Genomic DNA, 25,344 nt, shown 5'->3' with positions numbered 1-25,344 from the left:
CCACAGAAAGTTTTTTATGTCGGTAGTGTTCACTAGGCCCCAGGGTGATTCCTTGACAATTGTCTATTCCCCCCCTCACTAAATTAAGTTATATGTTTTATGCAGTAAATTTTGTTAACCTGAAAGTTAAAACACTGATGGATTTTTATATGGCTACAAATTTCATTACAATAGCAAATGTGGCTTTTTCTTTAGGTTGGTGTCATTCAACTCATTATTTAAAAAATCTTTTGAAAAAGGTGATTGTGGTGCTTCTGAGAGATATTCAGTGGATTGCACTGAAGAATGAGGTTCTGTAGTTATTTGCACAATAGCTATACCACTGAAACTCTGTAGTGGTCTTGAGCAAGGAGTCTATCTGGAAGAGGATAATTTCATCTTCGTGGCTTTACAGTTTCTGAAGTTTAATTCAAGCTTGCCAAGTAGCTGAGCTTGGCAGGTGGCTTGCTAAATGTTGCAAAATGCAGTTCTCCATTCTTTTACTATTTTTTGCATTCTTCATCTCTCCCTTTCAAAAATATTCTCTGTTTTGGCTATATCGTACTACTATGAAAACATATCATATAGATGATCTTTTCTTTTCCTTTTTTTTTCTAATGATATTCTCATATCATCAACAGTAGCTGCTTAGTGCTGCCGAAACAGTATGTGCCAGAGCTGGAACATGGTGAAAGGCGTTGTTTCTGGAACAAAAAAACTCCACCATTTGTTAAGTTCTCTAGATGCAGCTGTTCTAGAGTCCACTATATTATGACCTTTAAAGATCATGAAAAATTATTTTCATCATTTGTTCTTGATTGAAATATTGTGTCTTTACATTCATTTTTGGATACCACAAGCTATTTGTCATCTTTGAGGTTAGAATACTCAACACTGCAATAAGCTCTGAAAAAGGGGCTCCACCTTTAAGCTTTTTAATAGGTATAGTTAGCACAGAATGCAGCTGCCTGGGAATTAAAGGCTGTTTCATGCAGCGATTACATTAACTGAATGTTGTTGACGTGCAATGGTTACCCATTGGCTTGCAAGAGAAATCAGTTGGCAGCCAGTGCTTGTCAAAGAGCTTAAACTAGCTGCCATCTGGCAGAAATGAGAGGGAGCTGGTGAAAGTCATTCTCAATGAGCAATCTTTAAGCAGTTCTTGACATCAGAAATTTAGTTCCCAGCTTGGTTCCATAGAGCCTGTAGCTGAAGATATGCAAGGTATAGTTATAATGTGGAATAATTATTCAGAATGGACTATGATCATGTCTTTGGTTGAGTATTTGTCATCTATGACCTAGTAAATTTGTCTGCTTAATTATTCATATAGTAATTTGAGTAAAGGACTGCTGTTTTTATAAGCTTGGCAATAGATGGCAAAAAAATTACAGGCCTGTGCCTGAAAATTCCTAACCACAGATCTAACTTGCTGTTAATCAATTAAATGTCTTTGAAGAATGAGACTAGCCTCACACCCTCAGCGCCGGAGCTCCACGGCCCTGTCTCTATTAAAGGCTCTCAGAGTCCTTAGGAAAATATTTCCACTGGGAGTGGGAGCACTCACAGATCTTCCAGTTTGTTGCAACTTTAGTTTGTTGTGTTGTCCCCTGTTCCAATATCAGAGGAAAACTGCCATGTTTTACCATGGTGCCTGGTTTCCATGGTTACCTATATAGAAGGCAGATGTTCAGTAGCTAGTCAATGATTGGGTAAAGTTGACTGGCAACTGTGGCGGAGTTTACTTAGATTTACAAAAAATTAATAAACTTACCAAAAAAACATTTTTTATTGTGAGGATTTTTTTTTCTTGGGAGTGGTTGCTACTTTGTTGGTACAAAGAACTGTTCAGGAGACAATTTCAAGCCTCTCTGTTAAAAATCTGTAAGTGTTTCATGAATTTTCAAATTAAGACTTCCACAGAATTTTCTGATGAAAACATAAATTACAACCATGATCTGTCAATCACACAATGAGGTTCACTGTGTGGCACTAGCCCCAATTCATAGATCAGGATTTTACAGGATTTGGCCTATAATTCTGCAGACAGTCCCATTTCACTTAAAGCCATGAAATTGTATACATTTCTGGTATGTTATAGATTAAGCCCTTTTTCTTCAATGTGAGTGTGCATGGATTTCCCATACAGTCAGTGTCTGCAGTAAGAGGTAGAGGGCAGGAGCATTTCATGTGAGCAGATCCTTTGGAAAGCTTAAGGCATAGATGACAAAGAGATATTAGAAATGTATTCTGAAGGTGGTTGTTTAAAAGATGTAATTTTAATTTGAATTTTGTTTGTAGAAGAGAAAGATGGAGCAGGAAATTCCACTGTCTGTACAACATGTGTTTTTAGAAATATGTCATTGCACACATCCGGGTTAGTGTTTTATTTTTTTGTGTGTATTACAGCATTTTCTGATTGATGTGAAATTACGCTCTACAATATTGGAATTCATGGTGCATCAGGGAATAATATAGTCTGATGGCACAGGGTTTACCATTGCCGATTGCATTTTCTGAATCAATTATTCAAAATCCAGCTTCTGACAATAATCAGTACTTTATACTGCAGAAGGCAGCCAGTAAATTTGCCAGCAGTTCATTTACTTAGTTATGCTGTGCTATAGACATAAGGAATCTTTAGGTGATAGGTTTAAAGTAAAAAGATCAATTTAAGAATATGTTCTTATCAGTCAAATTTATCCCACCTAATGACAGTTTATTAGTGTTTGACTTTTAGATTGCTGCTGAAATTTCTTTACTATGTGGGGGGTTATTTTGTTAGCTGTACTAACTTTCAAGTGTTGTACTTCCCTACATACCAAATCTTGTCTTTCAGTGAAGGATGAGGAAGTAAGAATTTATGATTCCTAAAATCTGTCTGACAAATCCTTTAATCATACAAAAATGTTGAGCACTGGGTAGGTGGCAGAAAGCAGGAGAAGATGGGAGATTGACATGAAGGTTTGGTACACTCTCTGATTGCTCTCTATCGGAAGATTTGCAGATTGATGTGGTTTGGGGTGGAGGTGAATTGTGGATATTTGGGCCTTCATAAACTAAGTTGTGTAACCTTGAGTGTCAGTTTCAAGCTACTGACCAAGCCTACTATGTAGGCATTTTGAACAGCTAGCAAAACTACTGCAAACTGAAGCAGACTAAAGATTGGCTATCTAGTCTCTCTCTGAATTCCTATTAAATGTTTATGTATTTGACCTGTGTTTAATAAAATAAATACAAAGTTTGCTTGACTGACTTCAGGTAAGTGTTATTTTTGTGTATTTTAATAAATGACACATTCCATTTCTATGTCTTTTCTCACAGCAAAGTTTTGTGGTGACCCTGGAGTACCTGCTCAAGGGAAGAGAGAGGGCAAAAGCTTCATCTATCAGTCAGAAGTGTCTTTCAGCTGCAATCCTCCTTTTATTTTGGTTGGCTCCAGCACCAGGATTTGCCAAGCAGATGGCACATGGAGTGGTTCTTCCCCTCGATGTATAGGTAAGGTTACACCCATATTGAAATTTCTTGAAATTCTTATTATTCCTTTTCCTGCTAAGTCAATCTAGGAGTTTTCAGCTATTTTGAATTATCCTGGTGTTATTCTATACTCTCCAAGAATCAAGTCACTTTATTTTTGTTTCTCTCATTGGCTTATTGCATGTTGTTGAACAAGCTTAATTTTGTGATACATTCATGTATTTCATTAAAATACTGTAATTTGTTTTGTCTTTAATTTATTGTAATTTTTTTTATAAGAACCTACTCGCACAGCATGTGAAAATCCAGGAGTCCCAAGGCATGGGTCACAGAACAACACATTTGGCTATCAGGTAGAGTATACTATTTTTTATTAACTTGCATATTAAATTATTTTTATACTACCTTAGAGTCTAGAAACTTCTGATTAGAGGTCCAGAAACTGCTCATGCCTTGTAAGAGCTGGTTGCTGGAGTGTTGCTGTGTTTCCTTATTTCTAGCTGTTGGATTACGCTGACCTTCCGTCCCTGTTAGCAGTGTGCTACGTGAAATGCTGGTGATCAAGTTTTGCTTGGTTTCACTTTGAAGGAATTCAGTATCTTCCCACCAATAGATAAGTGCTCCCTACTGTTTATCAAGTAGGCTTTTTCTCCTTAAAAGTGTGTATACTGTGTGCCAAACTGCTAGTGTAGACAAACTCTAAAAAACAGTGGATTTTTTTTTTCCTGAGAGCAATTCTGTTACATTTGGAAATTATGTGACCACAAATGAATCAGAGAGTCATGGAGGCTGGCAGGTGCCTGTGAGAGCTTCTAGTGCAATGCCCCTTCTCAAAGCAGGGTCAGCTAGAGCAGGTCGATCAAGGCTGTGTGCAGGTGGTTTTGAATATTTCCAGGGATGGAGACTCCACAGCCTCTCTGGGCAACCTGTTCCAAGTTAATCAGCCTTACAGTAAAAATGCTTTTTCTTATTTTTAAAGAGAATTTCCTATGTTTCAATTTGTGCCTATTTCCTCTTGTCCTGTCACTGGGCACCACTGAAAAAAAGTCTGTCTCTGTTGCCTTTCCTGCCTCCAGTAAATTTTAATACACACTGATAAGATTCCCCTTGAGCCATTTCTTTTGCAGGCTAGACAATCCCAGCTCTTTCAGCCACTCCTTGTATTCCAGATGCTCCAGTCCCTTAATCAGCTTTGTGGCCCATGACTAGACACAATGCAGTATGTCCCTGTCTCTCTTGCACTGGGGAGCCCAGCACTGGACCCAGCACCCACTTGTGTGTCACCAGTGCTGAGCAGAGGGGAAGAATCACCTCCCTGGCAATGCTCTGCCTGATGCAGTCCAGCAGGCTGTTGGCAGCCTTTTCTACCAGGGTGTGTTGTGGCAAATGGTGTTTGCATATGCTTCTGTTGGAAACAGAATGGTGAAACTGAAAACACTTCTGAATTTCTGATTTTCTGAGTCACACAAAACAATGACGTGAGTGAGACATTTTCATGGGTGAATGGTGTGAATGGTGTACAGATGCAAAAATGTGCTGTATAATTTGCTAGGAATCTGATAAGGCAGCTGCAAACAAACTAAGAGAGACTCTAAACTATCCTGCTACCTCTGTGTTTGGTGTCAGGGCTGAAAGCTCCAGACATGTGAAAAGGACTAGGCAGAAGGTAGCAGCTCCCAGGTTGTATGTGGTGCCTGTCTAGTAGCAGGATTTAAATAAAAACTGCAGATTGCCAGAAATGCAAGAAAAGGCTGACTGAGATTTTAACAGATTTACAACATGAAATTAGTTTTTAAAAGCAAAGCTAAAGACTTTTCAAAGTTTCATGGCCAAAAATTTCTTTGGTTAGTCGATTTGGTGGCCTTCATGCAGTACTCCTCCTGCTTAGTGATCGTTTCAGCTATCTTTGGGTTTTCGGATTGTGCTAGATCACAATCATATGTGAGTGGTAATATAATTGTCTCAGTATTCTCCACGGAATGGAGTGCTGTTTTGTGCCAAGATAGAATATGCAGGGGCAGTCCTTGGGCTAACTTCCTTTGGGTATAATACAATATTATGCTAGAGGACAACTCTTTATTCAAGTGTGTAAGAAATGAATCATTGCAATGACCATTTTCTACAATCTTATTGTCACAGTTTGTCTGGCATATTAATGAGATTTCTATGACTGAAGAAGCTAATGCAGACTTTCTCATTTGTGGTGTAGTTGTAGTTGTGAATGAAAGCATCACTCACAGCTGGCATGGAACTGTCAAAATACCAGGCAAAATGTCAACTGATAAATAATTTCTAAAAGAAGTGTAGTTGCTGGCAGAATTTATAGTTGTAAGGTTAGTGCCTAGCAGATTTAAACTGGATGAGCTATAGTCTTCCTACCTAGCCAGCAGCTTATCCTCACGCTCATGTAGTGAATTTGGTTTTATATAGTAACTAAAAGTCTGCATGCAATTTCTGGTTACTCTAAATATGATTGCTTAGTTAATACAGAACAGGGTAGGAGTATCATTTGTACAGATGAAACTGCGTTTAGCTCTTTATTGGATGGAAACGACAGTGAAAACGATCAGTTCTAGACAAGTTACTGTCTGTAGAACCTGGAAAGAAATATTACATTACTATATATTCAATAATGTTATGACTCATTTAAACAGCAAACACATTATAAATGAATTTATATTATGCTATAATTAACTTCTGGTATGAATGGAATAATAATGAATTTTGCTTCCATCCATAGCAGAAAGGTAAAGAATAATTCTAAATTCTATGAAAATACTGAATATGAGATGGCTTTGATTTTCTTTTGTCTGATAGATCTGTTGTCTACCATTTTAAACAATAGACCAAAAGAGCTTATGCAAAATTAAGCAAAATGTTTTGTAGTTGGCAAATTCATAATAAGGAGTTGTTACTGTTGAATATTTAAGATGGTTTTCTGACTCTAATGCAGGGTGGTTTTTTTTTTTCATTTGGGGATTTGGTGTTTTTTTGTTTTGGGGGGGGGTTGTGATTTGGTTTTGGTTTGTTTTTTTTTAAACTCTCTTAAAAAGGGTCACTTCAGTGACTTAATTGTTAAGTCTTAAATTTATGTCTCTGTCTCGTAAAAAAAATCAAGCTGTAGCTTGACAGTAGAATTCAAGTCTTCATATGAGGAGTCCTGTTCTAAGTGCTTTTCAGTAAATGAGAATACCCCCTCTTTTACCTGCCTGTATCACTGACTGTCACTTGCTTTTCACAATACTAATGTCAAGTCATGAACTTCCACGGCTGTTCTGCTGTTCTTGTTGTTTCCCCTACTCTTGTTTATCTGTTTTCCTATCTCATTGATTGCATTAAAAGTTCAGTCATATACAACATAATTCCAGGCTTGACTGAAAGGCGTATCAAAACCTGACCTCTTGGAACCTACACTAACAAAAGCACAAATATCACCACCTTACATTTGAATGGTGTTTCAACTGTTAAATAGGAGCTTTGTAATAAAGAGGTAACAGAATTTTGCATGGATTTTATTGTTCAGTATTGAATTCATCAGGCAGAAGCAGATCAGGTTCTTATATGTTCAAATAACATCAAAATACCAGTTTAGTGCTACTTGGATATCAGGCACGGCATGTAAATGAGTAGCATCACCTGCTTTAATTGTTATGAATATGTACTTCTAGGATGTTTACCTTTCATCTGAGTATTTTTGATTTGACAGATCTACCTTAACAGTGTGTTACAATGAAGACAAAATGTCTTTAGAACTTAGTGAATACTGACTTCATCCGTAATCTGGAAAATAAATTGCTTCTTGGAAAGAAACTGTGGTTTTGAAATATTTCTTCAAATATATTGCTAGTAACATGGAAAATTGCTTACAGCACTTTCACCATAAGCTGTTGTAACACAAGATACTACTGAATTGAAGAACGAGTTTAGAACTGCTTAGACCAATCAGTCATATATGCAAGATTTATTACTTCTCATACTTTTCCAACATATGCTTTTGTCGAAATTCAGCTGTTTTCCCCTACATTAAAGCCTGAAGGGAGCCAAAGGGCAGTCTGAATTTAGAAAGGAAAACAGCCATTACAGTAGTGGTAGCCCTGTGCTAGCTCTTGGGTTCTATTTTATGAAATGCTGTATGAAACTTCATCTGCAGATGTGGAGCAACCTTGCAAATAATCTCCTTTGAATGTAATGCTTATAAAAACTTTAGTATTGATTAAATTGTAGGATGAAATTCCAAGAGAAGTGCTGTACTACCCCAGTATAGCTGTCTCCATTAGCACAGTTGGCATCATCACTGCATCAATGAAAATGTAATTTAAGCCTTATCAGACACCATGTAATTTTCCTGATTCCTTCTGCTTCTCAGGATCTTGAGGTCTGTGGCTTCAGCCTGGTGTTGGTGGGTGATGTTAGTGTCAGAATCTGGAGTGCTTCAATGGCAGGAATGTGATTTTGACTTCTTTTTTCCTTCTTTTTATTTTTTTGGTCTCTGTCATTCTTGATTCACCTGGGGTTAATTAATGTTTCTAACACACTTTTACACCATTCACACTGTAGCTCCACATTATATTTCAATCTCCTCTATAAGATGCATTTCACCTATGTTAGGTACTTTTTCTTTTTTACCCCTGAAACCTGATTCTGTCCAGGTCTGCATTTCTTTAAGTGACCATGGGTGAGTGGTTCACAGCAATGGGGTTTCAAGTGCCAAGCCTGTGTCACATCTCTTATCATACCCATACCTGTAGTCTTCCTCACAGTATCCTGTGTCTCCATTTCTCACGGCCTTTGCTATCATTTCAGTGCCAGGTCTGTATTTCTCTATACCATATCACATTAGTGGTAAATAGCTCATTCTGCACATAATAGCTTCTTGTTACTAATATGGATATAAAGCTGTGGTTGTACCATACAAAGGCAAAGGAAGGCATAAAAATTTGTCATAGCCACCTGATCACAAGAAAATTTGATGTTACAGCTAAACCAAGTTTAAAAAAAACAAAACCAAAACTCCAGGCAGCTCAAGACACTTTCAAAGGAAGCCTGGCAAGCTTCTGCCCAGAGGTCTTGCAAACTCAGTATCCTATCACTAGTAGTGGCAATACTGTATTACTGGGCTACCAAACTGCAGATACGGCAAAGACTTAATGTGTTTTCATTCACTTAAAATATTATGCTAAAAGTTAGTGAAGAGAAATAACTGACATTCCCTTAGCCTCTCAATCCTTTGGCATGAATTGTTGGGGATGGAGAAGCTTGTTAGAGTATCTTCATGTTCTTTGGTAAACTGAAGTCTAAGAAAATATTGATTGTAGTGTAACTCATGAAAGTTAGAAATATCTTCTATTCTTAGAAGGAATATAAGAAATAATAAACATAATTTTTTATTAATAATAATATTAATCTTTTGGTGAAAAAATATGTCTGGAGTACTATCATATTCTTTATAAATGGATGCAGGTTGTTATTTATGCATTTTCTTCTCAGATTTCTGTTTCTCCCGTTAGAGAATAGCAGATATATGGTCTTCAGTTCTTAGCAAAAGGAAAAGTTAGTGATGTTAATTTTGGGAATATCCAAACCATAACTGACACTATGGAAAAGCAGCTATGGAACTGAGATGATCAAGCAGTATACAAGGAAATCTTTTTTTTTCAGTATTGGATGCAAACACTGTTGCACATAGAACAGTTCTTCCCTAAAACCAGAGAGTACAGTGAATAAACATATTGCAGCTGTTTCCCCAGCTCTCCCCACTAGTGCTCCTAGCCAAGCTGTATAACTAAAGTTCGAACAAATCAGAACATCTCGACAGGGGATTTTTTAAGACTGTAGAAGGCTGTAGTGTAGCGCCACCTCGTGCTTCTGGAATAACAATAGTGCAAAATAGACTTCCCAAAAAGTAATTTTTAAATTACTTTTTAAAATTATTATTATTTTTAATAATTACATATTTCTTGTAAGATTTTTTTATAGGAGCAGGGAGCCTCATTCCTCTATTTATTTATTCATTATCTTGAATAGTATGGCAGCACTTCTAAAAACATCTTCATCATTTGGGCAACTGTTGTATTTTTGATGCTACTTTTGGGGCTTATGTATGTAAAGGTTGTGTTTCCCTAACAAGGATAATACAGGTGACATCCATTTTTTTGGAGAAAATAAGGAAAACAGTTTCACTAGTAGTTACTGTTTTGGATAGAAAAGTTGGTATTGCAACAACTGGTTGCAATATCAACAGTGGTTTTGTTTGTTTGCTGCAGGGTTTTGGGGGGTTTTTTTGGTTTGGTTTTTTTTTTCTAAATTGTGGAATGCTAGCAACTCAGCCTTTCCACTTACTTGGCAACTTAAGCCATTTCCTTATCTCACTGATATATTTCTAGTACTAAAAAACTGGTTTGATGTTTAGGCAACCAAGTTTCAGTGAAGCTGTAAGGCAGGCAGAGCTACAGTGAAGATGGGCAGACAGTGGAAAAAATGTCTATGCATTTCTTGGTTCTGCTCTTCAGGTGAACAGTTTTCCTTCAATGTATCTGTCCAGCAGAAGACTCAGTTCATAAAGAATTAATCCAAAGTCATGAATAGGTGGCTAAAGAAGAGAAAGAAGTTACAGAAAACTGAAGAAACACACCTCCTTCCTTTTTTCACTGTTACCCATTGAGTCCTGTAAATCTAAAGACTTTATGGACACAATTCTTCAGCCCTTTCAACTCACAAAGTATGAACTTTCTGTTCAGGCCATTCTTGACAAGTAAAATTACAATATACTGAATTTTACTGAATATACTGAGTTCATTTTTTTGATCTATTGACTTTTTATTCCTCTAAAGAGATTCTGTACAATGACAAATTTATTTTAGGTAACATCCTACTAAAAAATAGGTGAAAATTTCAAGATTGCAGTTATCTTATTTATTCAGTATTGCCCATATTTAAGTGGTGTTGAGCTAATATACAAAAGATAATCACATTGTGAGAACTGTCAAACTCTGAAAAGAAGATACTTTTTTTAAAAAAAAAAAGAGAATGTAGCACATTAAATGTTAATTGAAAAAAAGTGAGGTAGTGTCACTAAGCAGTTAAAGCCATGCAGTAGCTACTTCTGGAGTTGTTATTGACTACTGGAGTTTGAATTTTTAAATTAGTTACAGTTTAGAATTAGATGTCTAAGTAGCAAATTGGCCTCTTTAACTCATTGAATTCCATGATGTCCAGCTACTCCATATCGCAAAACAATTATATTTTTTCTTAAATACTTTGTATTCAGGAAGATCATAGAGTCAACTTTGAAAGAATAAAGGGGACAGAAAATTAAGTTACTATTCAGATTATATTAAGAAATTACAGTTAACAGTTAAGCTGAGGTTTGGTTTTGGATGGTTTTTTTTTGGTGTGAGCAAGGGTGAAAGAGTCTTGGTTTTAAAGGCAGTGTTGATGTATTGTCTTCCTTGATAGCTAAAGATTAAATAGGGCAGGTGTTCTTTCCATAGCTGTGAATAAAGATTGCTTCGATAGAGGCAGATTACTGAAATGAACAAATCTTTCATAAGACTAGTACTTGTTGCAAAGTAATATATTGGTGGTGGTTGTTTTAACTAAGCTCTTTACCGTGTAAAAAAGTACTTCTATTTCTATTTGGTGCAACTTCTAAAACTTTTAGTGTTTTCCCACTTTGCCCTTAATCGTGAAAGTGATTTAGTGTATTTTCTTCAAAATCTTTTAAAAGTAATTACATAGTCCAGTGAGCACAGTAAAGAGGAAAAAAAAAGGGAGATGAATTTTAAATCACATACTGTGTTGATGAGCTACTATCTGTAGTTCATGGGTTATTATTAAATTTCATTCTGATGAGAAGCTTGAGCTGAAATGGAATAGTACTATAAAGTTTCAAACGACTACTTGTAGCAGTGAAATGCTGTTTCCCAAGACTAAACTATTGTGAAAGAGTCCACATTTTGCCTTTGAGCATCAATTTGAATCGTGTTATACATTTAAACAAAATAATGAAAAAAAAAAAACCAAAGCAGAACCATAAATGTGCTGTCACATACAGTTCAAAGTTTTCAACTTCTTGTTTAAACATGAGTTGATAAATAAATTAATAAAGGTCACTGCAGAAAAGTAGATGTGATCTATGTGCCTTAATATTTGAGATAACCACTCACAGCATGTAATAAACTACTCTCTGAATTATATGCTTGTAATCTAATTTCCCTGCTTTTGGTGGAAACTGAGAATTATTTGCATTTTCATCAATGTCACCATGACTGGACATGCTGAACAAGTTATTCCATGTTAAGTTTGTGCAGAAACTGTTATTGACTAAAGAAATATATTTTCCTTTTTATGCAACACATACCCATAATAGGAATAATAATTAAAAACTGATCTCAGATGAATTGCTATTATAAATTGTAATTTACTTGCGTTTCAGTTTCTATTATCTGTGTAGTATAAAGAACGTTTCTTTTTTAACTCTTCTCATCAAAAAACAAAATTAAAATATTATAGGAACATAATAGTTTCTGAAGCATGAGAGTGTTGTTGACCAGGCCTTGCGTGTTCTAATGAAATATTTCTCATTATAATTTGTGAATTCATCCAGCATTCCACAAAGGCGGGTCTAGTTCAGCAAAGGTCCGGCAAAATCTATTACCCATTTCAGCTCTGCGACTTCCCTGGTTTGCTGCAAGATTGCCTAATGGGCTCCTCCTTGGACCAGACCTAGGAAGCCACAGTAAGCTTGGTTTCCAAACTCACAGTGCCTCAACTGTTCTGGGCCCAAAGCAACACACCAGAGAGACCACAGAAGATGAGGTTGCGATTCTCTTCCATGGAGGATTTCAGTTTGGGTGGAGAGTAATTTTAATGAGAATGAAGCAAATTTTTATTTCATATCAAAATGCTCTGTGAAATTAATTTACTTTCTACAGGAAGAGCATCACAATTTATTGAGCCTGTATTATGTGAAGGAGTTTGCTATCAAAATTGGACACCCCCCCAACTGATATTTCCTCATAACAATATTACTGTGTTTTCTACTTTTCAACAGGTGGGAAATGTTGTTCAATTTCAGTGTAAAAAAGGACACCTTCTCCATGGCTCAACAACACGAACTTGCCTTCCTGATCTTACATGGAGTGGAATCCAGCCAGAATGTATACGTAAGTAAATGATACGTTTTTGATCTATCAATTTTCTTTATCATCTAGGCTATTTACAGTAACGTTGTTATAAAGTTAATTTATATAGTTTTATTAACTTAATACAAGTTTGCATTACTAGCTTACAGCAGCTAGAAGTGTGATTTTGTGAGTGAATTTTTCTAGAATAGCTTATAGAATTAAATAAACCAACACAAAATAATGAGAATAACAGACAGGTCTTCATTCAGAGAGATGCTGAAAATAGTCAGTTTCTATCTAAAAGGGTGCAACCCTCCCCTTGAAGAGAGGAGGTGGTAAGAACAGGACGTGTAGGAAAGCCCTGCACAACCCTAACTTGTACTGGAGCAGATAGTTACAATCAGTTCTAGTAAAGAATTTACACTGTTTCCCAACTAAGGAGTCAGGGTATTTCAAGAAGGGAGAAAAAAAGGTTTGTAACTGGAAATTTTTTAATCTGAAATGGAGAGAATCTTACTTGGGTACAGGAAGTAATATTTAATTTCTTAGATCTTTTTCACTTCGGTAAATAATGCTAATTTACTGAAGGTATAACATCATGGTTAATCTTCCTAGTTTTTCAGCTAGGCAGCTGCATTTTTCTGGAAATAGTCTCACCTTATAAGGTCTGACCTTATAGAATCACTTCAGTGTATGGAGAGCATATCCACAGAAGAAAACATCACTAGTGTTTCAGGTGGTGCTAGCGTTCCCCCTAAGCAAACAGCAGATCAGTAGCTCAGTGTGTTGAAAAGTGAGCTCTGCTTTTGGAGGTATGCTGTTTTTGAGATAACGCTAAACTCTCAGATTCTGGTGGTTGCTAAAGATACAAGACACTTTGCATGTGATTAGGAATGGTAATTAATTTTTCTGCCTGATATTTAAAACTTGCCTCACCTACAGTTTCTCCTTGACCTTTCATAGTGTTTTCCAAATGACCCATTTATTTATTGTTATTCAATGCTACACAGATATCATAAGTCATGTAAGTCACAAGCATGATTGCTTTAAACTGTGGTAAGATGTGTGTTGTTTATGTTCGCATATGCAGACAATTAATTTTGGTTGTGCAAGTGCATTTAAGTTGGTTCTTGGTCCCTTGAAATTGAAAGGTCCACTTTTAAGAGTGTATTCACAGGCTCGGGACAGTAATTTATAGACTATATAGTAATTTTTAATGTGAATTAAAAATATATTAATATGTCACTTTTATTGATGCTTTTTTCTTTGTTAATTACCTGTCAGAATGGGTATAGATTATTTTTTTAAAAATATTTTCACCATTTTGACTGAAGGATATTTTCTCTTTTCTTTGTAGCTCACAGCTGTAAACAACCAGAAACACCAACTCATGCTAACGTTGCAGGAATGGATCTTCCCTCACTTGGTTATACATTGATTTACACTTGTCAGCCAGGCTTTTTCCTGGCAGGAGGATCAGAGCATAGAGCCTGTAGGTCTGATGGCACATGGACTGGGAAAGTTCCAGTTTGTGAAGGTAAGCTCTTCTGTTTCCCGCTGCATCTCTCTTCTATCATATTTCAGTGATTTTCTTTACTTAGAGTCTAATAAGATAAGCTAGAATGGCAAGGAGAACTAGGAGGGAGAACATCTAAGAGGATAACTCTAATCCTTTGCCAGTTGTGTTTAATGAGACATATGGTTTCATGTACTTGTCTTTCATTTGCATGCTCAGAGGTGTCAATTCCAGATATAATTCTAGAGACCAAATACTTGGGTTACACCTGCTTTTAGACTTCTGAGTCAGGTGTGGACTACAGTCTCATAAGCTCAGTGGAGTAAGAATCTCGATGTTTTTGCACAAACCTGCTTAACTTAGATAAGGATAATTTTATTTACAGAGATTGTGTCAGCTGCAAGAGAGCTATGACACTTGCAATACTATTATGATATAGTTGCCATCACAGAAACATGGTGGGATGACTCACATAACTGGAGTGCTGCAATGGATGGCTATAAGCTCTTCAGAAGGGATAGGCAAGGAAGTAGAGACGGTGGGGTGGCCCTGTATGTTAGGGAGTGTTTTGACTGTCTAGAGCTTGATGACAGTAATGATAGGGTTGAGTGTTTCTGGGTAAGAATCAGGAGGAAGACCAGCAAAGCAGATATCATGGTGGGAGTCTGTTATAGACCACCCAACTAGGATGAAGACACAGATGAAATATTCTATAAGCAGCTGGGAGAAGCCTCACAATCACTAGCTCTTGTTCTCATGGGGAACTTCAGCTTACCAGATGTCTGCTGGAAACACAAAAAAGCAGAGAGGAACAGTCCAGGAGGTTCCTGGAGTATGTGGAAGATAACTTCCTGACACAGCTGGTGAGTCAGCCAACCAGGGAAGGCGTCCCGCTGGACCTGTTGTTTGTGAACAGAGAAGGACTTGTGGGTGATGTGATGGTTGGAAGCCATCTTGAGCACAGCGATCACAAAATGATAGTTTTCAATTATTGGAGAAGAAAGGAGGGGGGTCAGCAGAACTGCTACCTTGGACTGCCAGAGGGCAGACTTTGGCCTGTTTAGGAGCCTGGTTGATGGAGTCCTTTGGGAGGCAGTCCTGAACTCAATGATCTTAAAGGTCTTTTCTAACCAAAACAATTCTATGATTCTATGAAGGGCAAAGGAGTCAAGAAAGGCTGGACATTCTTCAAAAAGGAAATCCTAAAGGCGCAGGAGCAGGCCGTCCCCTTGTGCTGAAAGACGAGCCAGCAGGGAAGAAGACTGGCCTGGCTGAACAGAGAGCTTTGTCTGGAACTCAGGAAAAAAAAAAGAGGAGTTTATGACCTTTGGAAGAAGGGGCAGGCCAGTCAGGAGCACTACAAGGATGTTGTGAGGTTATGCAGGGGGAAAATTAGAAGGGACAAAGCCCACCTAGAACTTAATCTGGCTAATGCCATAAAAGACAATAAAAAATGTTTCTATAAATACATTAGCAACAAAAGGAAGGCTAAGGACAATCTCCATCCTTTATTGGATGCGGGGGGCGAAACATACTGTCAAAGGATGAGGAAAAGGCTGAGGTATTTAATGCTTTGTTTGCTGCAGCCTTTAATTGTAAGACCAGTCGTTCTCGGGGTATCCAGCCCCCTGAGCTGGAAGACAGGGACAGGGAGCAGAATGAAGCCCCCATAATCCAAGGTGAAATGGTTAGCAGCCTGCTACACCACTTAGACATGGACAAGTCTATGGGGCTGGATGGGATCCACCCACGGGTACTGAGGGAGCTGGCAGGAGTGCTCACCAAGCCGCTTTCCATCATTTATCAGCAGTCCTGGCTAAGGGGGGAGGTCCCAGCTGACTGGAGGTTAGCAAATGTGATGCCCATCTACAGGAAGGGCCAGAAGGAGGATCCAGGGAACTACAGACCTGTCAGTCTGACTTCAGTGCCGGGGAAGATTACGGAGCAGATCAGATTGAGTACCATCACACGGCACGTACGGGACAAGCAAGTGATCAGGCCCAGTCAGCACAGGTTTATTAAAGGCTGGTCCTGCTTGACTAACCTGCTCTCCTTCTATGACAAGATGGCCCGCTTAGTGGATAAGGGAAAGGCAGTGGATGTTGTTTACCTGGAATTTAGTAAAGCCTTTGACATCATTTCCCACAGCATTCTCCTGGAGAAACTGGCTGCTCATGGCTTGGACGGGTGTACTCTTCGCTGGGTAAAAAACTGCTGGATGACTGAGCCCAGAGAGTGGTGGGGAATGGAGTTAAATCTGGTTGGTGGCTGGTCACATGTGGTGTTCCCCAGGGCTCAGTGTTGAGGCCAGCTCTGTTTAGTATCTTTATCAATGATCTGGTCAAGGGGATCGAGTGCACCCTCAGTAAGTTTGTGGATGACACCAAGTTGGGCAGGAGTGTTGACCTCCTTGAGGGTATAAAGGCTCTACAGAGGGATCTGGGCAGGCTGGTTCGATGGGCCGAGGCCAGTTGTGTGAGTTTCAACAAGGCCAAGCGCTGGATCCTGCATTTGGGTCACAGCAACCCCATGCAGTGCTACAGCCTTGGGGAAGAGTGGCTGGAAAGCTGCCTGGTGGAAAAGGACCTGGGGGTGTTTGTCAACAGCCAGCTGAATATGAGCTGGCAGTGTGCCCAGGTGGCCAAGAAGGCCAATAACATCTTGGCTTGTATCAGAAACACTGTGGCCAGCAGGATGAGGGAAGTGATTGTCCCCCTGTACTCGGCACTGGTGAGGCTGCACCTCGAATACTGTGTTCACTTTTGGGCCCCTCACTACAAGAAAGACATTGAGGTGCTAGAGCACTTCCAAAGAAGGGCAGCGCAGCTTGTGAAGGGTCTAGAGCACAAGTGTAATGAGGAACAGCTGAGGGCACTGGGTTTGTTTAGTCTGGAGAAAAGGAGGCTGAGGGGAGACCTTATGGCTCTCTTCAACTACCTGAAAGGAGGTTGTAGTGAGGTGGGTGTCGGTCTCTTCTCCCAAGTAAAAGTGACAGGACAAGAGGAAATGGCCTCAAGTTGTGCCAGGGGAGCTTTAGATTGGATATTAGGGAAAAGTTTTTCACCAAAAGGGTTGTCAAGCATTGGAACAGGCTGCCCAGGGAAGTGGTTGAGTTGCCATCCCTGGAGGTACTCAGAAGATGTGTAGATGTGGTGCTTAGGTACATGGTTTATTGGTGGACTTGGCAGTGTTAGGTTTAAGGTTGGACTCGATGATCTTAAAGGTCTTTTCCAACCTAAAGGATTCTATGATTCTGTGATTCTTTTCTAATATTGGAGAAGGATACCCAAACTCCACGTAGGTGTCTGAATCACTGCATGGATTTAATCCCTAGGGTTTAGTATTCTTTTATATTTGTATGTAAGCAACAATATATTACTTGCAAACTAAATGTATCTACTTTGTCCTTGGTGTTCCAACATTTTAGTATGTTTCTAATTTTTACTACATACTTTGTCATGGCAGGGCATGAAAAAACTCATAGAAAAATCATAGTGAGAATGGTGTTTTTCATGTGACATAAGAAATATCCTCAAGTATAGCAACTGTTGGAAATTCGATTTCCTGAATAATTAAAGCACCTTTCAGATTACTGATACCTGATTTTTCAGATGTGGTTATCCCCAGGGCTCTTACAGAGGCATGCAAAGGCTATATAGCCAAACGCTTCTACTTGGAAGGGAAATAGGAAATGAATATTTTGTATTACTAAAAAACAGGTGTCTTGGCATTACATGCCAGGCAAGTGCTGGGGGAAAACAGAGCAGAGCTTTGGGAAAGTGTTAGAAAGCAAGCTGCCAGGAAGCTTATGACTTGTTCAGTACTCAGGAAGTGTTTTGGCAGGCCAAATGTGTTTCATGGGTTGTATTTTGATCCAAGAATTTTCTGCTGATGATATTGAAACAAGTAGTATTATGTCCTGTCTGGTTGTAAGGAACCTTTATGAGAATTTTTTAAAAAATCATTAAATGGTATCTATGAGTGCGTGTACCTTGTCAAACCTTAGTTTCCCAATGTCCTGAAAAAATGTTACAGAAATGCATAATTTTTAAGATCAGACGTCTTGCTTCTTGCTTTTTAGCAGTGGAGAAAGCTAAGAATGAGATATATATTGTAAAGTATTAACTGTAATTAGATAAAGTAAAATATTTCTTAAATATTTTCAATTTTACCTGTTATAGAGGGGTGAAACATCTCTCTCCTGTAGAAGGGAGAAGAGCACCAGGTCAGGTTGTTCACCTGTGATTGTGAACTTCATAAAAATAACTTGGAAATGGATGAAAAGGAATAAAATATTTGGAGTTAAGAGCTCTAAAAGGATCTGTAGGGAAATTAAACTAGAATTTAGTCCTTTAAATACAAAACTCTGATCTTGAAAGTCCTACTGAGCAAATATCTGGACATAGAAACTTAAACTCCATAGATAACTTGTTTTAGCTTTGGTTTTGTATTTTAAATCTGTATTTAAATTTTATTTTGTATTTAAAATTACAGTTCTGAACTTGACTAGAAACGTGTCCACCTTAACAAGGCTGATTGACTCAGCAGCTTCTTATACTAAAGCCCATTGGAAAGTATGATCCAGATATTTCTAACCTGAGCTTGATGTAGTCAAAAAGGATATGCTGTTGAAGCATGCCCTCCCAGTCAACCATGTTCAGTGAAGTTCAGTAAGTTTCTTTCAAAGTAGAGAGGAAATAGAGATTTATCAATCAGTAGTAACAGGCCATGAGAACTTTAGATTGAATTCTAACCCCTGCCCTTGTTTCTTGACAGTTTTAATCTATATAGTAAGAACAAGCCTTCTGTAATAATCAAAAATTACTCTTCTGTAAGACAAATATTCTCAGTGCTTCTTTCTAAAGTTTCCTTTTTATGCAGAAAAATACTCCACTCAGGGAGAAGGAAGTTGCTTTTCTTGTCTTTTTTTCTTAGAGTATCGATCAGAGAGAAAAGGCCTGGGTTCAAAGCCAAGATCCAAAATACAAAATATTGAAATAACCATTGGAGCAAGGAATGGAGCCTAATGCTGCATGAGAGTATTCTATGTTAGGAGACAGAATTATGTGTCTTCTTTATAGTCCAGTGAATCCAAATTAGTTTCTGCAAAATAAAATAGCTTCAGCTGCAGGAAATGGGACTGTCCCATTGCATTTAGTTCATGGTCTTCAGTGGTGGGAGAGTTCCTGCTCTAATCAGAGAAGAAATTAAATTCTCCAACTTCCAGTGCTCAAATCAACTGAGCAGTTGGAGATACTGTGGACAGCCTCATTTGTTTCTTTCTTTCTGTTTCTACTCTTTAAAGAAACAGTGACCTTCTCCTCCATTGTTAAGAGATTAAGCATGCATCTTTGGGTTTTTAGTCTTGAACACAAGATGTCTCACTCAGTGCTGTTGAAGATAATTAAGTCCTGGAGAGAAGCATTATTTAAAACACCCTTGTTATGTATCTCTTCACTGTTTCGTGTTACATTGCTTCCAGTCAAAGCACTATTCACAGTGCTATTTTGTGTGGATCCTGATTTAAATGATATAACTTGCCTCAGGTGACATATTAGAAGACATCTCACATATTAGGTGCATAGTCCAGGACTCTGAATTCTGAAATATGGATTCTGAAGTGAAAGCCTACACTGTTTGGGTATTGCAGATGACTTGGTAGCATCCAGGTGACTGACTCAAGAGAAAATGCAGCAATGAAAAAAATCAGTGGGCATGTGTGTCACGAACCAGGCTGGACAGACGGGGGAGTCATGTTGAATTTGAAATTCCCTCAGACTAAATTAAGGTGAAATGACACCAAACGATCAGCTGAACTTTTTATTCCTGGCAGAAGCAGCCTGAACGTGGGAGGCATAACAGTAGGTGGCGGGGGTCTCTCACAACAGGAATTGGCATGAAACTACCTCAGTAAACCGTGTAACCTGTGGTAACCATATACATCAATTCAGGGCATAAGGAGAGCCCTCCCATTGAGTCACGAGGTTCAGAGCGGACCCTCTTGCTTTCTAGACTCCTTCTCAGAGAAGAGCCTAGGGGAGGCTGGATCCACTCCTAGTCCCAGACTTGGTCAACGGTTTTATGTCTTCAAGGGATGATGTGTAGGGATTATGGAAAAGGAAAGAGAAATAGAGAACTAGACAGAGAGAGAAAAAGGAAAAGAGGAAGATTTCACCAGTCCTGGGTCCAGTGTTGGTCCAGTCAGGCGAGGGGTAGAGTTCTGGTGGGCATATGTGCACGTGGGGCTTTGGTTTGTGCCCTTTTATCATCCTTGCCCCTCCTTCGGGCAGGCACTCGAACTCATTAGGCTAATTAGGTGTCATGAGCAGTTTGTGAGCCTTTGGGCTTGGGGATCATTTGGGGAGTAACTTCCCCTTCCCTGCAGACGTGATCTTTGGCCCTGCATGGTGAGCTGCCCTGCTCAGCGTATCAGAACAGCACATCAGAACAGGGAGCTGTGCACCCTTCAGCACGCCCTCCCTCTGATGGGTGCTGATGGGCTTCTTTTCACCTGTGGTTCCTTGCTAGGCAGCGTTCCCCATTATGCAGAGTTGGTTGTTAGGTAGCACTTGCCCCACCACAATGTTTGAAACATTAACTCTTTCAGTCTCACACATGTGCTCCTGTGATACTAAGGCTTGATCGTGACTGCAATCTCATTTGTATTTGAGTTTGAAACATCATCTTGTATCCTTTGTAACAAATAAATTCCATTATGGAAATTATTTTCCTAGCTTCTGAGTAACATATTTGCTACTGATTTGTCTTTTTGTCATTCATCCTTTCTAACAGCTGGTTCCAAAATATTAGTGAAGGATCCCAGACCAGCTTTGGGAACACCAAGTCCCAAACTAAGTGGTAAGTACTTTGAGGTACATATAGTTTTAAATAATTTCTGTAGAAAAGACAACAAGAATCAATTTAATGAGACTGCACTGAATGGCTTAGAATGACTAAAGGGTATTAGATTAGGCATCACATTAAGAGAACAAAAACATCGTTAATTAAATTATTCCCCAATGTTTAAGTCCATCTAGACTATATGGTATTATTTATATCCATATGCAATTTCTGTTATGTGATGAGAGATTTTATTGGTTTCACTAAAATCGCCGTGTTCAGTGTAAGATCCTATGCAATTTATCCATTCAGAAACTATATTACTCACCCAGATGTAATTTAAAGACATGTTGTTTCACAGGTTTTTTTCAGTCTTGCACTTCTTTTACATATTGCTAATTAAATTGCTTTACCTAAATACTTCTGTATTAGCCTTCAACTTAGCCTTCAAAAAAGCTAATTTTAGCCTGGAGAAGGTAGTCACTCTAACTCCAGCTAAAACCAACTCCAGTTTTAACTGATTTGCTAAAGAAGACTGTCTTTGGATGGCCTGACTAGATGCAAGAAATCTTTCTCTGTCCACTGAAGAGACTTTTTGAAGAGAGAAATCTCCTTAACTAAAATTAGCCTTTTACTATAACCCTATTAAATGTCTACCAATAATGAATAAAGATTTAAAAGTAATTCCTTAGCATAGGGGGAGTTTGTGGGGCTTTTTGTTTTGCTTTGTTTTGTTTTACTGGGTTGTGCAGTACTTCACAACTGTGTTGTCAATGAGGTACTGCATGGTAGTCATGTTACCAGTTTTTCATTCAGAAGCTTTTCGTACAATCCCAATTAATTGCAAATAAAGTCCATAAAGATCAGTTTTCCTGAAAGTAGGGAAATAAATTTCAGGCAGATCACAATTCAACAGCATCAGACTGCTTGCACCATGCAGCTTCCTTGCTTGCAGTTTGCAGGCCCAGTATGTAGGTGTTTTGTTTTTGTGTGTCTACCTGTCAAAAAATATATGCATATATACATATACATACACAAATAAAAAACTAGAAAAGCTCTTTTACCCTCCATGGGGAAGACAACCTGTCTCTGTGACCCATAAAATAAATGATGAAGGAAGACTCTCGGGTATTCCAGCGTGCCCCAGTCTTGAATTTTGGGGTATCCTGAGAGAGAAAGGGGCAAGCATCCTTCTGTGTTTATCTGACATGCCATGCCAATGCACAAACAAACCCAGAGCTTTAAGTTCAGTGTGAGTGACTCCAAATAATGTGAAAGTGCAGATTTTAAATACTTATTATTTGTTATAGGGCTAAGTTTGATACTTTTCCTTTGAAAAGTGTGGTAAACACATCCTAAGTCACCTTCAGTTTAATTGTTTAAATGGTATCTCATGTTAAGATTTTAAAGATTTTCATGTATCTGTTTTTACTGGATAGGTAACTTGGTTTTTTTAACCGTACTATTGCTGGAATAACATTACTTAAATTAATAATTTCACAGTTGGCTAATGATAAATATTAAATATAAAAGTATGAATCTAGCATATTTATTATCCCTGCAGTCTATGTCTCTTTTTAATTCTAAATTAGGGGATTTTTTTTTTTTCTCCTGGTGAAGCTTATAATGTTTTTAAGCATTCAAAGACAAGACAAAACTTCTTATATAAATTATTCATTAGAAAAAGTGACTAGGTAATAAAGAATATGCTTATAATCTTTTAATGTCATTTAAATATGCTTATAAAACTTTTTAATGTCTAAATAGATATTAATTTCTGCAAAATTTAATCCTAGCTGTATGTCTTTGCCTGTCTGTGCTGGCATAGAAAAGAATCTTCAGTGAGAGGAATCTGGTCTTTTGGTTACAGCTGTTAAATTCGATTTTATGAAGTTGGTTTAATTTTAGGACATGTCTATATTTGAGGAAAGGAGCAAATGAAGGTACAGTTGTGGTTGTGTTCTTCAGTACAAATACATTTCTTTCACAAATGTTAATGCCAGGTTTCTGTGCTTTGTATGTGAAGGTTATGCCTAATAGTACTTAAAAATAGAGAGGGTAAAGTAAAGAAAATGCTAGTATTTGTCATACATTTTGTTGGAGGCTTGACTTGATAAGTACTAAATATTGCAAGATGTATTGAAACATGTTTGATGTCTGTATAGTTCCTGATGATGTATTTGCCCAAAATTATATATGGAAAGGATCTTACAATTACAAAAGCAAGAAACAGCCCATGACTTTGACAGTCACCAGTTTCAATGCAACTTCAGGAAGAGTAAATGCAACGCTTACAAACAGCAATATGGAATTGCTGCTATCAGGTATGGGATAAGAAAAACTCATTTCCATTTAATTTTTTCTTCCTTTTATACATTGGTTCCCTGTAACTTTATGCATAACACTTAAACTTTTAACATCTTCTGGAAACTTTCTTAGCTTATCAAAGAGATTTTCATTCTAGTTCAGTTCCTTTTCAAAGGTAGGGATTTTTCCACCTTTTCCTTCTTTCCCCTTTTTTTATATCTCAGTTTTTTATTATATTTGGAGTTAATAGTCAAAGAGGAGTGAAAGAATCATCCTAATTCTCATGCTTCTTCCTTAAATATTAAAAATAAACTCTAAATTACTGTTCCTGAGATTTTTTTAATTCTTAATTGTGCAATTTCCTTACAATAGCCTATTAATGACTAATAAGCAATATGATGAGACTGATATGTATTGACCTAGCAAGGCAGAGATACTTAATGAACTTGGAGAGCATGGAGAGATTACACTTATTAGACTAGTGATATAGTTGAAAAAAGTAGCTACCCTTCATGCTGTGGTTTCAAAAGAAGCCCTTGATTGCAATCTTGGTTTATGATATTCCACAGTCCCTGCCACACAGAGTTCTGTTGCTATGGTTATGTTGACACAATATGCACAGTTCTCTATGCTGTGAACCATCAGCAGAAACTATAGATAGGGCTTAACAAACAAGCAAACAAAAATACTGTAAAAAATGTTTGAGTTTATAGTTTTTGTTTGTTTTTCAAACTCTGTCAGTGCTGTGATTGAGACATCTCAGCCACACAGACAATGGGCCTGTCACACCACAGGAGTGGCAGGCTATAGCACAGGGGCGTGAATAAGCATAAAAGAAACACCTGAAATCAATATTATCACTCAAAACTTAGTTTCTTGTCCCTCTGTCTGCAACACTTTTTGCCAGGACTGAAGAAGCCTAAAAATCACAGTTATGTATTGGCTGGACACTGCTGGTTTTGATCTTGTTCATCACTTAAGGACCGCTTTCTCTGAAGTAGTTTAACATCACTCTTTATCCCAGAGATGTTAGCAAGGACAGAAGTGACAGAACATCAACCTGTTGGAAAAAAAGAGAGGGGGAAGTTCAGCCCGTATGTTTTTGAGAGGGGTGGTCTGCAGGAAGAATGTAATGGGCCAAAGAATCCATGTCTCTTGAGCTTGAGTTTCTAGTATCTAGTAGAGTGGTGAATTTTTGTCACTAGGTTTGTCTGTTGATATTTTGTAGGTGTCCTTTGAAGGGTCACACTTGAGAGGCTGTAGATGGACTGAATGTTTCATAAATACTTTCTAACTGGTAATGGTGTTTGTCTTGACTGTGTGAACTTATTCTATTGTATGATGCCTGTTTGGTTTCAGCCATGTAATTTCTATGAGGGTATTAGGTGCAGCGGATGTAGTATTTTGTATTTTTAGGATTAGTAAAAAGTACAAGCTATGTTTTCTCACCCAAACAACCTCCTTGTCCTCCAAATAAAAAGGTTCCCTCAGTTGGACACAAAAGTGATTACAAATGCCCATTTTCACTCTACATACAGGCATTGCACATGTCATCAGGTAATTAATATTCTTTTCTTTCCCTATTTTGCAGATAGAAAACTGAGATCCTGTATATTGAAAAAGTATCTTAGGGCCAGGAAAGTAGGGATGGATCAAAAAAGACATTTAGATGCCAGGGAGCTGATATGTCCTATACTCAGCTTGTAGGTTTCTGAAATAAAAAGTAGTTTTCTCCCCATGCAGCACTTCCTGTTTTGCATTCCATCGTTTACTGCATCTTTTTTTTTACTTCTTTCTATTTAGACACCTGTGCTTGCTGTAATTATAGTATATATGTCTGTCACAGGTTAGAAATGGGCATGTTCTTTTGATCAGGTTAGCATGAGTGAAAATAGCAGTGCTATTATAGGCATTAAGAGAAGAGAAAGGTACAGCTTTTACTTGTTTATTTGGCTCAGATTAAACACTTTCTTGTACACTGGGAACCCAGTTGCCAGCTCTGAAGAAGCACATTGGCCTTTCACCAAGAAATGCTTGCAAATCCACCATTGTAAATCAACAGAGAACAGTGATGCCTTGGTCTGTGGGATAATTCTTCTC

At 37.9% G+C, this 25,344-nt stretch overlaps 1 protein-coding gene across 1 annotated transcript in view; it reads left to right on the top strand.

Moving 5' to 3' along the window:
* CSMD3 (CUB and Sushi multiple domains 3) overlaps positions 1-25,344 on the top strand; it is a 767,625-nt gene that overhangs the window by 728,290 nt on the left and 13,991 nt on the right. Inside the window, exons 62-67 of the mRNA XM_052787755.1 lie at positions 3,304-3,477; positions 3,736-3,809; positions 12,509-12,620; positions 13,939-14,118; positions 20,890-20,955; positions 23,103-23,261. Coding sequence (XP_052643715.1) covers positions 3,304-3,477; positions 3,736-3,809; positions 12,509-12,620; positions 13,939-14,118; positions 20,890-20,955; positions 23,103-23,261 — 765 coding nt within the window. The remainder of the gene's footprint in view (positions 1-3,303; positions 3,478-3,735; positions 3,810-12,508; positions 12,621-13,938; positions 14,119-20,889; positions 20,956-23,102; positions 23,262-25,344) is intronic.

The sequence above is a fragment of the Harpia harpyja genome, chromosome 5 (assembly GCF_026419915.1).
Source record: "Harpia harpyja isolate bHarHar1 chromosome 5, bHarHar1 primary haplotype, whole genome shotgun sequence".
NCBI classification, from domain to species: Eukaryota; Metazoa; Chordata; class Aves; order Accipitriformes; family Accipitridae; genus Harpia; species Harpia harpyja.
The sequence above is the reverse complement of the archived record's forward strand: the minus strand, read 5'-3'. Positions and strand labels throughout refer to the sequence as shown.